This window comes from Gobius niger, assembly GCF_951799975.1.
Source record: "Gobius niger genome assembly, chromosome: 2".
Classification (NCBI taxonomy): Eukaryota; Metazoa; Chordata; class Actinopteri; order Gobiiformes; family Gobiidae; genus Gobius; species Gobius niger.
Window position 1 is genome coordinate 18,021,744 of NC_136853.1, and position 15,077 is coordinate 18,036,820.

The following is a 15,077-nucleotide window of genomic DNA, read 5'->3' on the forward strand; positions in this document are numbered from 1 at the left end:
ATGATTTGTTGATCCTAAAATTCCAAACATTGCAGCACAGGTGTGTTGAGTCTTGGGGTTCAGTTGACAGTGTCACTTTCATCACCATCACTGAAGATCTATCACAAGTGAGAGTCAGTAGAACATTACTGGAGCTCGCCCAAGCAGTAGTTTACTAAGAAGTCTAACATTTTCCATGGGATTGTGTGCTGTGGTCAGGGGAGAGTAGTAGTCTAACCTAACAGAAGTCTAATTTGACAAAATGAAGTGCATGTGGCTTCAAATGTTTCAGCTCTGATCTAGTCAAATTTCAAGTTTTTTGTATAATTATTTATGTTATTTTTTTTTTTTAAATGTATAGATATTTTAAACTGTAGATTGAACAGGTAACCATAAAGATAGTGCTGCCTTCTATTGACATCTACCCAAGGTGCCAATATTTCTTGAGGGCACTATACTGTATTCCTGCCCTCTCTTCCTTAAAAAGAGCCAAGCCACATTGTTCTTTAGTTGATTTTTAAAATTATTCCTGTTATTATTTTAAAGGTAGGGTAGGATGCACAGTGTGTACTGTTGTAAAACGCCAACACAAACAAACAGGGGGGGGGGATAAATAGATCATGATAGCCTAATCCTCCTCATCATCATCATCATCATCATCATCATCATCATCATCATCATCATCATCATCATCATCATCATCATCAATCAATCAATCTTTTATTACATACAAACATCAACGTGACCAATGTGATTAATCAATGATCATGGTATTAGATTTAAACATGTTATTTCTGACTGTGGACAGATATGAGATAAAGCCCACTGCCTGCGCTGTAATTCATCACGTAAACGATAGAGGGCGCAAACCCTTAAAAGTTACAGATGTAGTTTAAGCCCCTAAATCAGTAACTAATCATCAATGATAGTATTTCCAGATAGTGAAACGACATTTGTCTTATAGTGAAATATGATTTAGGTGGACGGGTTTATTGTTCAGGGCTGAGCTGCGGTTTAGTCACATTACGTAGTCATGAGGAAGGAAGCAGCAGCTGAGCCATCGAGGAGCCTGTATCAGTAGCGGGACTGCTTTGTTCAACAGTAGGCAGGGCTCTCCACTCAGTTGTTTAGGATATTCTGTTTGCCTGAATCACTGTATTACTTGCATTACGCTTTCACCAAACATACTGACATTGTCTTGCCTGTGGCGCGGACATTTCGACCAAAGGGATGTCAAAGCGACTGCGAAGCAGAGAGGTCTGCGCTGACTGCAGCAATCCGGGTAGGATGTCAAACAAGCTAACATTAGCAGTTGAGCTAACAACTATGATCACAAGTGAAGACTACAATTTACTGATCTGTCTCAGGTCAAACACCATCGAGTCTTCCTGCAGCAGTGAAGTGTGACTGTGTGGGCGTTTTAAATCATCAATGTGTTTGATTTGTTTACCGTCGGGGGACCACTGAGAGTCCATTACTTTTCTGTCAATACTTTGGCTAAACATAACCGACTGCTCTCCAATGTAATTATTCGATTATAACAACAATTTAAGAAGTCTATTCTGCAAAATCGTGGAAATGTTATTTTCCGCTTTTCTGTCATAGCCATAACGTTCCCTTGTTTTCATGTATCAATTAATTTGCCTTGCAGAGCCTCGCTGGGCCTCCATCAACAGAGGTGTGCTCATCTGTGATGAGTGCTGCAGCATTCACCGAGGTCTGGGCAGACACAGCTCCCAAGTGCGGCATCTGACTCACTCTTCATGGCCTCCTTCTCAGTTACAGGTGTGGGCCCATCACAAATACTCATTATGCAAAGTACACGCTTGCTCCATATTGTTACTACTTTTGTAATACACTGATTATTAAAACCATTTCATTCCATTATCATTGTTAATGAATGCACATTCGTTAATTTTATTCTAATAAACTTTAGACTTTGGCAAGTTGAGTGGCAAATCAAAGAATAGCAATGCAAACCTGCCACTCATTTTGCAGTGTTTCATGCCATCGGCCACTCTATTGCTATGACATCCCACAAAACCGCTATGATTGATTTTATAATGTTCTTATTTGATTGGGGCAGTGCCTGATATTTGAACTCACAAGGGACCCATGCATAACACACCATTCTGGATTGTGGCCGGCTATCAGCCATTCTTTCCATTGTCCTGCCGTCACTCTCACACACACATTGTCATCCATACAAGCTTGCATCACCTTGTGTTCAGTAACCATCCTCTTCTGTCGATTCAATAGATTTCGTGATACATACGAAATCTAACCCATTTCCCACACCTTCATTTACACTTTGAATCTTAAAACCAGCTCTTTCCCACAGTAAAATGTTTCGGTTTTGAGGTTATAACATTGTAGAATTATGAAACTTGTCGTTAAAAGTACAATTTCTCATGATCTTCGATGAAGGTTCTTGAGTCGTCTTCTGTACTTGGTAGTTGAAGTGTCGACACTTTGACAACACCTGTACGACTGAGAGCCTACACAGACATTTCTCATGATGTGTACAAATTCAACAGGAAGTAAATTGGTCTGAGGGCCGCATTTGGCCCCCAGGCCGCACTTTGGGAAAGGAGCATCAAAGCTGACTGGTATTAACAACAGTGATGCAGACAACAACGTAACTGCACCAAACACAGAGGAGACCTGTATCATAAAATAGCCTGCGTCATAGCGGTTAGCACACCAAGACAAATGCATAAATGTCCAGTCCACTCTACTAGGACAGCAGCCTCATTGATCTGCATGAAGTCAAGTAACACAGAGTGATGCTTGTGTCACTGCAAAGCTTTATTGCGATATATTGCAAAACCACATATAACTTTTTCATTCTTTATATTTCAGATGGTGCAGACACTGTATGGTAATGGAGCTAATTCTATCTGGGAACACACTCTTCTGGACCCTTCCTCCTCTGTCAGTGGAAAGCGCAAAGCAAACCCTCAAGACAAAGTTCAGTAAGTGCACCGTCAAGCTTATACGTCACCAAAGAAAGATGCTTTCTGGACAGCAGAAAGGTGACTTGCAAGTGATGCCAAGTATTAAAACTGCAGTCAAAAATTCCGAGGCACTTTGTTGTGGAAAAATATGACAAGTATGAACAAAATGTCTAAAATAACGGCAACGTGCTTTGTCACAATCTTCATCACAAGTGACCTTTCTGCAGTCTAATCTGTATTCCCTGTTTCCTGGAAGAGCACCTGTACATGTGGAAAATGCACCTTTCCTCTTGTCCCTTTAAAGGAATAGGCCACCGTTTTTACATACTGAGATCTGTTCTTACCTTAGCTTAGACAAGTTCTTTAGGACCTGTCTGGTCTTCACCCGTGCCTTCAATCACGTAAACACAGCACAGACGACGTTAGCATTTAGGCTCTCCTCCTCTCCACTAAAGCTCCAAACAAGGTCAAGATAGAAGCTACCGAGCTCTTCCACATTTTCCCTATTTAAATATGGTTACGTGAAGTGTTGTATAGTTACACAAAATTAAGCAATGTGGATTTTCTAAGCAGATAAAAGGGGGACAATATAGTTCCCCCTTTTATCCGCTGCATCCTAGTTTCCTTACATACCATGCAGTGCTGATCAGTGTACTTACAGTAGGATACATAGATGTACAGCACCAGTTGATAATCACATTGTAGTAGCAAACGTATTCCTATGAGGCATCACGGCGTCACACACGCACTTCACTGATGTTATGCGGGGGTCATTTCTCTCTTAAAACCACTTTTTTCGGCACATGGAGAGCTTTACTACGTGGCAGACTGTGATAGAGAGGGCAGAAGAGAGACGTACCTTGATATAAAGTTTATCTAATTCTGCCTTGTAGCGCGTATTGATTAAATATAATTTCATTCTTTGCTCAAAATAGAGGAATGAAAGTCTAGCTAGTTTGGCTCGAGGTCGCCGCCTTCACACCACACCTGCTCCACAACAAAGTGCAACTGATACGTTTGGCCCAAAGTGCTGCTGTTGGATAGCCTGGCTAACGGCAGACAAAATATCTCAAGTTATATTTAGTCTGGGGACCACCAATTAATTTTCTGGTAGGAGAGGTGTGGTTTACAATCAGATGACGTATGACCTACCCGCTGTAAACTTTCGAGCTAAACTATTTAGAACACGGTCTAAAGCTTGGTCAAAATATGGGAGTCGCTACTGTTGGATCTGAAAATAAACTTTATTATAATTTTTTTTAGGCGTAAACAAGCTACTAGCTTCTGTGTGTCGAATAGCGTGTCATCGTCTTGCTGTCCCTCCTCATTCTGTGATTGGTCCCCAAATCCATGCGAAAATTTCAGCCATTGTCCCCAGGCTGTTGCGCAGTTCGAAATGATTCGGGCGCACACAGCAGCATGGGCATTTCCAGGCTAGCAGTTGGATACACACTGACCCAGGTTGAAGGCCCCTTTAAGAGCCAGTGTGAAACTGACCTAATGCTCCTTTGTTGTTTTAGCCCAAACAAGACAGAGTTTATCAAAGCCAAATATCAGATGCTGGCTTATGTTCATCGAATGCCGTGTCGGGATGATGACAGTGTGACTGCCAAAGATCTTAGCAAGGTACTTTTATGATATTGTTATTCTATTCTACACAATCTAATACTAATTTAGATGGAAACATATCTTACATTTACTACTGCCCACACAGTTTAAAAAATGTTTTTGTTTTTATATAAAACAATTCTCTTGCAGCAACTCCATTCAAGTGTTCGCACTGGAAATTTGGAGACATGCCTCCGACTCTTGTCTTTAGGAGCGCAGGCCAATTTCTTTCATCCAGTAAGTTTCAAAAGTAAAAAATGAAATGTTGGAAACATTGAAAACTATACAAAAAGTGCTGTGACCCGCAGGAGAAAGGGAACACTCCACTGCACATCGCTGCAAAAGCTGGTCAGATTTTTCAAGCAGAACTTTTGGCAGTTTATGGAGCAGATCCAGGTGCTTTGGATTCTAGTGGGAAGACACCAATCGACAACGCAAGGTAGGTTCCTTTTTCTTTCACAATGATTTTCATTTTCTGATGTTGAAAAAAATGAAGAAGGAAATAAAACCTAGCTTGTTATTTAAAATAGGAAACAATGCAACTTGCACATAATCCCTGCAGAGAACCATGCCATGAATATTTAAAAAATGTAATACGACTCAAATGAAACAGAGAGAACTAAGAAGAGAGTGATTAAGTTAGCGGAACATGTTGCAGAGGAAGGAAATTGCACATTTTCACGACTCTATTTTGAAATCCGATTTATCTTGCATTCTATGTGGTGGGGGTGGGGTTGATTTATTTTTATTACAGTGATCACCACTTGACAAACATACTGATGAGTGATGTGTTTTTACTTAGACAAGCTGGTCATCATGAACTTGCGGAGAGACTTGTGGAGATACAGTATGAGCTCACAGATCGCCTCACGTTTTATCTTTGCGGTAGAAGACCAGGTAAGATTATTCAAAATGCATAAACATGACAACACGCACATTCGGATGACTGTAATATGAGTATTAACAATTTGCAGATCACAGGAGCGGACAACACTTTATCATTCCACATATGGCAGACAGGTAATACCAGTGACTTAAGGCCAATTCATACTTCATAACATGCAAGTTCTTTGTTCTTACAGTCAGAGCTGTAAGAACATTTTGTTGGTTCAGCAGTTCTTGCAGCCTGTTCTGAGCACCTCAGTAGAGCAGATCTTGAGAGCTGCGTTGTGATTGGTCCACACATGTTATTGGCTCACTGCCTACATAAAATACTGTACATTACAGTTACAGCTGTAGTGTACAATCCCTCGCCAACCCACTCACAATTAACCAGCAGTTATTGTATATCTTTATTTCTGAAAACATTCAAGCACAAAAGTCAGTATAGCCTATTGCTAGCCACCAAAATGAATAAGCTAGCCTTTGAAACCAAACATGCCAAAATGCAGCGAATCTCCCAAAAAAATGGAGTAACCCGTAATTTTTATAACACATACTGTGAATGCTTACCTTCGCATTAGCAGAGCTGTGCCTCTCCATACGAGTCACTGATGTAGTTTATTCCATCAACACTTAATGAGCACTTAGTGCAACAGTGGGGTCTGGTCCAGAACAACCCTGGTCCCGGTGATGCTGATCCTTGGTTCATTGCAAAGGCAGAGACACCTGTGAGCACCACACCCCGACATCCCCCACTGGCTGGTCTCATGGTCTCATTCATAGCAACAGTTGTCGGTGGGCAAGAACAAACATCTTACATCTTATGAAGTATTAATAGACCTTATGCAACGCCTATAGTGAGAAAAAGTACTTAAAAAAGCGACTTAAAAATCAATTTAATTTGTTTTGTGCTGCGATGTCTGGATAAGAAATAAGTGAGTATTTGTAGATAAGTGGCTCTTTCTTTTTTGTTCATTGATTGAAGTGTACACATAGTCACTTTTTTGTTGTTGTTAAGCAGCCTGGATTTGTCAGAATTCGCAAAAGCAGCAAAGAAAAAACTCCAATCGGTAAGATTTTGACTGTCTGAACAAAAGGCTTCGTCCCCCAGTTTGTCTGAATGGTCTTGTGTATCACAGCTTAGTAATCATCAGTTTGAGGAACTTGCTATGGATGTCTACGATGAAGTGGACAGAAGAGAAACAGATGCAGGCAAGTTTTTCCACATCTTTTCTAACCAAATGTTTTCATATTGTGTTTTTTTTTTTTTAAATCTTGATATCCTAAATGAGTTTTCTGGTTGTACAGTGTGGTTGGCAACACAGAACCACAGCACACTTGTCACTGACACAACAGTTGTACCGTTCCTGCCAGTTAACCCAGAGTATTCATCCACCAGAAATCAGGCAAGTTAAGCCATGTTTCTTCACCACTTATCCACTTTATTATGTGTTGGCTTATTTAACAAACATTTTAAGGAAAAGACAATATTTGGCATTACATTTTCTTTCAATTACTTGATTAGCCGGCTCATTTATCACAAGTACGACTGGAAAGAACCTTTTGCAGAGACTGAAAATAAGATATCAGGCTTTATATAGATGCTCATCCATAAAAAATTAACGCAAGTGCAACACGCCCACAAATAGAACATGCCATTTTCCAGCTTGGAAAACCCCCTTTAGCATCTGTCGTGATTAATGAGCCCCTTAGTGGTTTAAAAAAAAACAACACCCCAACTACATCTGATTTTGTGCATTATGCAACTTTTTGTGTGGAAAAAAAATGGCGCCTTCACAGTTGCCTCTACAACGTTCCAGGATCTATTGTTGTGTAGGTTTTCTGGTGAGAGGGTCCGTCAGCAGAAAATGTTATTAGTCAAACCATTCACCTTACATCAGGGGTCACAAAATGTTTCTGAAATGTTCCCAAATAACCTTACCCTACTTTTAATTTCACCTGTTTGTCTTTACATATTGCAGGGTCGTCAGAAATTAGCAAGATTTAGTGCTCATGAGTTTGCTACACTTGTCATTGATATTTTAACTGACGCCAAAAATCGACAATGGGGCAATTCCTGCGAAAGTCCAAAAGGTATGATATGACCCTCACAGGAAATCTTTCTTGTTCTCTTTTAAGATGAAGAAGAAGAATTCCAACCCACCGATGTATTTCTGTTCATTTTCTTTGTTGGTTTGGCTTCAGAGAATGTAGAACTGATTCTCCAGGGAATAAACAGTCGCCACAACAGTGAGAGCCAAGATAACGACCAGCCAGATTACGACAGTGTGGCATCAGATGAGGACCCGCTACAAGAGGCTACTTGTGGTGACAGCTGTAATGACGGAAGGACCAAGGTACTTATCTCCAATGTTTTATATATACTGTATATCGCCAGCCTCCGAGCATTTTTGTTTTATTTATATCTACTCTCCAAACACTGCTGCATCTTAGACTTTTAGAAGAGTGTACCCGTATTCCTGAATGTTTCATGTATATATGTTTTTTCTAGGCAATTATGCAAGAAGACAAACTTACTTATGTTTGCTTTACTTTTGTGTGGCAGAGTTCAGAGTCTTCGGACTTGTCGGATGGACCAATCACAGTTCAAGAGTTTCTGGAAGTCAAAAGTGCTCTCACCGCCTCAGAAGCAAAAATACAACAGCTCCTCAAAGTCAATTGTCATTTAAGTGAAGAACTAAGGCTGATGCAAAGCAAGGTGGGTCAAAGTCATGGCTGGAGATACATTAAAACATAATTCAAGTGGGCATTTGTGCTGATTCAGTCTCACATATCCTACAAAATCATTCGAACAATAATAATCTTGTGCATTAAGGAAAGACACTGCAAGGAAAAAGAAAATGATATATATATTTAAAGAAGAACTAAGTAACTTGTTTACCTTAAATAATTTTCAAAGTCACTCTGGGGGTAATACAAGGGTTGATGGGATGATTGGGGGGGGGGGGGGGGGGGTCTTTCATCTCTCCCTGGTGTCTCTGGACAGAAAACCACCCTTACAACTTTCCCTGCACTGGATCGGAGGCCCCAATACACACTAATGATGGAATCACGAAGAATAAGCTAACTGCGGGCTAACTCTACTTAAACAGTGTTTACAGCCAAGTTTGAGTGGAAAAATGTATCTCCATTGTGTCATTGAGTTGTGGCACAATGTACAATATCCCTCTCTCTCTTTGTCTTTTCTGTCAACGCAGTATTTTCTCTCACGGACAATTAATTAGTAAAAAAACATGCTACGAGCCCCGCAGTGGCGCGAGTGAACTCTAGGGGCATGAGTTACTTAGTTCTGCTTTAATGTTCAAGCAAACTAATAATTAGAAAATCTGTAAAAAGTCCAAATCTGCCACCTCAGTACATCAGTCTGAGGCTTAGATAAACAGATCCTTGTGTGAAACAAACGTAGTATTAAAAATGTGTCTCCCCTTGTGCTCTGTCCAGCTGAACTCCCTGCAGACTGAAAACACGACGCTCAAATGGCAGGGCCCCAGTGGACATCCGCAACCCCAAGGTCCCTTTGGTAGACAGCCTCTTCGTGGAGGTCGTGCCCTGTCCATGTATGAGACGGGATCTAATCTGCGGCAGTACCCCCACCGAGCTGAACCTGCCCGAAATGAGGACGGAGTCGTTTTGCAGCCGTTCCAAACTAATGTAAGATGAGCCTTTTATGACTGATTTTTCATAATTTTAAGAGGAAAAAACTGAGGCCTGACTTGGAAATGGTGCTGGGTTTTTCATTTTATTTATTCCATCATTAAAGGGGCATTATGGAACTTTTTATGTGAAACAAAAATGAGCTCTCAGTGCATAATAGAGCTCAACAGACCCGCCCACTTCCGGTCGTTGCCGGAAGTAGAAATCCCATTCATATATCGCATTTTTAAAGCAACACAGGCTCTTGCAAATACAGCACCTAATTTTAAATTGTAGATGTATCTAACATTAGTTTGTAAACTGAAAAGTTATTAAAAAAAAAGGATCTATTTTTTCTTTCTTGTAAAATATTCGCACAGTGGTCGGTAGTTAGCACATATCTTATTAGCCTGCATTTGCTTTTAAACTCTTAATTTTTTATTTTATTTTATTTATTTATTTTAAAGTCAATGCAGAATATGAATGTGAGGACCCGAAAGTGGGCGGGGATGTTGAGCTCTGTTTGATCTTTTACTGACTCAGTGGCTGTATGGGTGTTAGTGGTACCTTTACTTATGATCACATTGGCCTCAATGACGACCCAGGATCAATTGTTTTTACTGGTAGGTTTTCTCTGCTGATGAGTGAGTTGTTTCAACACTTTTCAAACTATAAAGCATGTGCTATAAGAGTAACAAATACATTTTTATAAACCCACCCATGGACTGGATCTTGAAATTAAAATTGTGACTTTTTTGTTTTATGTACATATTTTCTGGTTACGCTGAGCTGCGCAAGGACATCTTTTCAAATGTTACAGAGGCCGATCGTTTCAAAAAATCATCTTGAAATAAGCTGCTATGTGAAACCAATGGCTCAGTGAGGCTACCGGTATAAACCGGAAACTACTCCCATCCTTGTTTCTACATGAGCGGTCATGTGACTTTTGGTTGGCAAACATATGTTTGGAAATGTCCCTATTTAAGAATTTCAAATTAATGGACAAATCAAATAATAACTCTGTAGTGGGGGGCGGATTCCAAACGGCTGATTTACCAACCAAAATGACAGCGACTGAAAATGGTTTATAGCAAAGGTGTCCAAACTACGGCCCGCGGCCCACTTTTAATTGGCTGCAAATTCTAAAAATGTAATTTAATTATTTATTTTTTTGCCTTTTTTTTTTTTTTACTTTAAGCATATTCAGTTAAAAAGCCTAGTTAGCATTTTATGGACTTTGCTAACTTTAATACAATAGAGGTGAACGCAACTTCCTGGTTGTTCCTCCGCTGGGTTAGGAAGGTTCAGATTGCCCACAATAATAGCTCCTATGTCCCGATCAAAGCTCCTATCCCCTTGTCACGTGATAAGGTCAACTGTTAGGTCCCTTTGCAATTAGGAACTAGAGCTTCAGCTGCGTTTGCACAATCCGACCGTCCTCACCCAGCGACAGAAACAACAGTGACCACCAACCAACTATATTCCATAGAGTAGCCTATTGAACTACATAAACACTGCAGTCACTGACTTCAATTACTCAAACATGAACCACAATAACGATATGAAGCAGAAAACGGGATGATGAATAGCTGTTTCAGACTTACCCTCTGCAGCTGCAGCCCTCATCACAGAAATAAAATAGAATGGCACATAGCCCCTAATCGCTGGTGAGGAACCACCAGAGGTCCTCCGGTTTTGGCTTATAGACCTCTTACCAGTTTGCACTTTTTCGGATACACCCTTTTATATCAATCTCTATGAGTTTTGAATGTTTTGATGTTTCCTTATGTCACGTGTTACATATCTTTAGTGTTACCTTGAGTCACGCGTGTCCTCTGCATGTAAAGATTGCTTTAATATAGATAAATTGATTCTACCAATGATCTTGACCAAGGCTGCCAAAGTCCTCTCCCTCAAATTGAATGTTACAAGGAAGGGCCAGGTTTCAAAAACAATTTATTGAGTCTATGCAAGCACAGACTGAGAGCTAGACTTAGAAGAACTAAACATCTTGGAAGAGCTCAGAGCTTTCTCTGGCAAAACATAAGGTACTGTATGAAACTTGAACAATAAAGTAAAGATGGTATCGCAATAACATTTTACCATTTTCTGCTGTGCATGTTGTGACGTCCTCACCATTTTAGTCAGAGAACACTAGCGGAACAGGAGCCCCCTGAGAAGATGTCCACTTAAACACTGTGGTTCCTCCTTACAAAGTACATTTCATGTTTCATGTTTATTTTATATTCTGAAGGTTAACCTTTCTAGCTAATGTGATGCATACTGTTATAATTGCGAACAGAAGGCTGTTGCTCTTTTATCTGTTATTTTGAGCTGCTGCTTAGAAATGAGTTTCTAGTAGAGCGAGAAGACAAAACAGATTGTTGTGGACTTTCGAAGAGCGCGGGTCCAGCATGCTCCTCTGACAATCAACGGTGCTGCAGTAGAGAGGGTGACCAGCACTAAGTTCCTGGGTGTGCATAGAGAACCTCTCTGAAGAAAAAAAAGAAAGTGTGTTGATACAAACTTTTGGAAGTTTTATCGAGCTGAAACGCTTCGAAACCAGGATTTCGCGAAGGCTTTAGCAGCTACAGTTTTAGAATGTAAAGGCAGCAAACCAACTACCCATACAAAATCAAATAGCAATATAAACAAAAGAAAACATTTTGCATAAAAAGTTCCATAATGCACCTTTTTAATGCATCCAGTTTGCTCATCTTGGTTTGACCCTTTCTAGATTGGTAGGGGTCCTTTGGGGACAGCTGCTTCCTCCCTTCCTACCTTCCCTTCTTCCCTGACCTGGTCGTGGGATGAGAGATCTAAAAGGGTTAAGTACTGACATTCCCACCGGGTCCACAAGCAGTTCTCGTGACAGCTCAAACAGTCCCCTTTGCTGGACTGTACAGCCTTCTCTCTGCTGTGTGCCGCCGCGTGCATGGATCAACCTTCACAGCACTGTCTGTCTATCGAGCTTCCTTCTAAGGGAAGTAACTGTCAGAACAGGTTAAGGGTTAGACATTATGCTCTATATGGCTGCCCTGGGAACACACTGCTTTACAATGCACTTTTGGCTTTACTAATCAAATTTGCTATTCAGACTCCTCGGACTGGATTGAATTGTCGAGTTTTTTCTTCTATGCGGTTGTGAAATGCAATCTTATCTTACTCCTTTGCTCAGAAATGCATGGTTCTGCCTTTACTTTGAATGTTACTATTCCTGATCACTGTAGTTATGTATTAACAGTACTCACATATGACTGTAGGGCTGCAGTTTGGAAGGAAGGAGTACAGTGTTGGAGAATGACTACGACTCGACACCGAATCACTCTGAGTTAGAAAATGCTGGGTAAATATGGCTTGTTTTTCTTTACTTATTAGTGCATACGCACTACTGTTTTTGATGGTTGCAAATAGCAACTCAGAAGGAGGAATGCAGAACAAAATCCTGTCTCCATTGGAAATGTATTCTGTATAAAACTTGTTGACCCTGTAGTTTAGATCTCTACAAAGATGTTCTGGAATGCATGCAATTCTTGTTCATCAGTTTATATTTCAGGCTTCTCTCAAATGTTATTGCCCCTCATTAAGAATTGAATCTTGATTGTATACATAAATTCAAGAACTTATCGCAATCTCAATACCAGAAAAATTGCAATTCAATATGTTTTCCCAAAATGTGCAGCCATATTGCACTGTCTACTTGTTTACTTTTTTCTCTCAAAAATAGCCCTCTACAAGCCACAGACACAGCAGATGCAGGAGTTGAGGAAGATGCCACCTTGCCATGCACTGAGGAGGTCATCTGTAAGACAGAGCAAATCACTAAGAACATACAGGAACTTCTTCGGGCAGCCCAAGAGACGAAGCATGACAGGTAAATCAACATTGATGTGTTCATTAACGGCGGCTACTAGGTTCATGTTTTCCTGGAGTTTGTTGTGTTTCAATGCAGTTAGCTTCATTGTCAGTTCAACTACGTTAAGAACATTATCAATTCTTTTAAAAATGCATAAAGCCCATTGTCAAAATTATATGCACAGCTTGCAATGTCAAAACTATATGAACACAATAGGGGGCAGCAGAGGGAGGGAAGAGTTCAGCTTCCTGACTGGTGCATGAAGCTGTCATTCAGTCAGTTTGGATTTGGCACAGACTCCCCAGTCTTCTCTCTGATGGCAGGACAGACCAAGGCAGTGACATTTATTTGTGTTTATTTATATATTTGTTTATTTGGTTGTCGACAGTGTTATTGACACACATGAGACACATGCATGTAAACATGTCACACCAGACTGTAGCCATGGGCTAATTTCCACCTGTTGCCCCACACTTGCACTCACACTCATTCATCCCCATTGCAAATGTTTTTAGAGGTAGGTGGAAGCAGGAATCAAACATTGCAATGAGACAAGAGTGCTAACCACCGTACCACAGATGCACAATGAGCTGCGCTGAAAATCGCTCCCATGTTTGTACACCTGGGATCATATTTTATATAATTTATGTTGCCAAAAATATTGGCCAATTTTGTCTGTGGTGCATATCGGCATCGGCCATAAAAAAAATATCAGTCGACCTCCTGTTGACGCCTATAATAAATGTAACACAGTGTCAGCACTCACATTGCATGTGGTGGTACATGATGATCTGGAGCTGTGATTGAGATGTGCCTTGTCTCTCCTGCAACATCACACTACATACACCAGTATAACTCCTGTGTTTTTCAGCCTCATATAGTGATGTTGACTGACCAAGTGCACTTAAGAGGTAGCTCATTATTACAACTATGTGATCTAAACAACTATAAAGTCAATCTTTTGTAGATGTTCTGCAAAGCATATGACTAATCATATGTTTTGCAGAACATCATACAAAAGAAGAGACATAAATGCAACAGATGAGAATGAAAAGTGCTGTTCTTCCCTTTTTCTTGCCTGTGTGTAACATCTCATTATCTTGGTGATGCCTTGTGTATCTATCATTATTGCAGTATTATACTTTTGTTGTTTGGAAAAATAAACAATCTTAACCTACTTTTTCACACAGCTTTCTGCTCTGTTCGGAAAAGATCTGTGTGGCTGTGACAGAGATGGCGGCCCTCTTTCCCAAGGTAAGATGACTCCTATAAACCACGCCCCTCCCAGTGTGATCTGGGGTTTGCTGCCTGTTTACCAAACAAACAAAAGCAACCTGACAAGATTTCTCATGTCAGGCCGGTCTGGGCATTTGTTTGATGTTTACCAGTATGATTACATTGTTTTATGTTTATACTATGGCTTGAACACTCAGCTGTTTTTATGGCAATCGTCTCCTGTTTCTTATCAAGTCTCCATCTTGCCTATTGTGCACACAGAGACCCTCCTCAGAGACGGTCCGTGGGTCGCTGTGTCTGCTCACTTCCAGTGCCAGTCGTCTCCATGGAGAGTGCCAGAAGGCAGCGGAGCACTGCCCCTGTCCATCAGACATTCAGCTGGTCACTCAGCAGGTCATACAGTGTGCCTATGACATTGCCAAAGCTGCCAAGCAACTCGTCACTGTGACAACCAAAGAGAACAGCAACTGAGTAAAACCCAAAGATGAAATTTCATACATCCCTTCGTGGCGAATACATCCAATATACCAGTGGTTCCCAACCTGGGGGGCGCCTGGGAGGCCCAGAGCTTTGTCTGTGATATTATTGATCAAATTAAATGGTTAAAAATCATCAAATGCGTATGACTGAGAACGGAATACTGGTGAAGATAACAGTTTGAAATAAATGCTTTTTGTAGATATTGTTTTTTTAAGTTTTTATACATTTCTGGGACCACGGTTTAGGACTGGGCGGTGCGGCCTGACTACAGCATGTGCAGGGAGGGGGCTTCAGGGAAAACAGGTTGGGAACCACATACTGAAGTATCTGTGAACATTCTCCTCTAACTTACATATTTAGGGCACATTGTCATAATTCCTCCCTTATCTCTCTCTTTACCTCATCTATACACATGTTTAATGGTG

The 15,077-nt window shown here is 40.6% G+C and overlaps 1 protein-coding gene across 2 annotated transcripts; it reads left to right on the forward strand.

The window, feature by feature from the left end:
* Positions 1 to 1,007: 1,007 nt before the first annotated feature.
* Positions 1,008 to 14,730, forward strand: git2b (G protein-coupled receptor kinase interacting ArfGAP 2b). 2 transcript variants are annotated; one of them, XM_079551940.1, is made up of 20 exons: positions 1,008 to 1,261; positions 1,631 to 1,764; positions 2,842 to 2,954; positions 4,457 to 4,562; positions 4,695 to 4,781; positions 4,853 to 4,983; positions 5,347 to 5,441; positions 5,519 to 5,564; positions 6,448 to 6,496; positions 6,566 to 6,638; positions 6,735 to 6,832; positions 7,409 to 7,520; positions 7,632 to 7,783; positions 7,993 to 8,145; positions 8,889 to 9,098; positions 11,818 to 11,907; positions 12,344 to 12,426; positions 12,808 to 12,954; positions 14,127 to 14,190; positions 14,434 to 14,730. In XM_079551940.1, exons 1-20 carry the CDS (start codon positions 1,210 to 1,212, stop codon positions 14,641 to 14,643), a joined length of 2,205 nt encoding a protein of 734 aa, XP_079408066.1. In that variant the 5' UTR covers positions 1,008 to 1,209; the 3' UTR covers positions 14,644 to 14,730. The 2 variants fall into 2 exon arrangements, with proteins under 2 accessions (XP_079408066.1, XP_079408067.1); XM_079551941.1 differs by lacking the exon at positions 11,818 to 11,907 and having other exon boundaries at positions 1,012 to 1,261.
* The last annotated feature ends 347 nt before the right edge of the window (positions 14,731 to 15,077 follow it).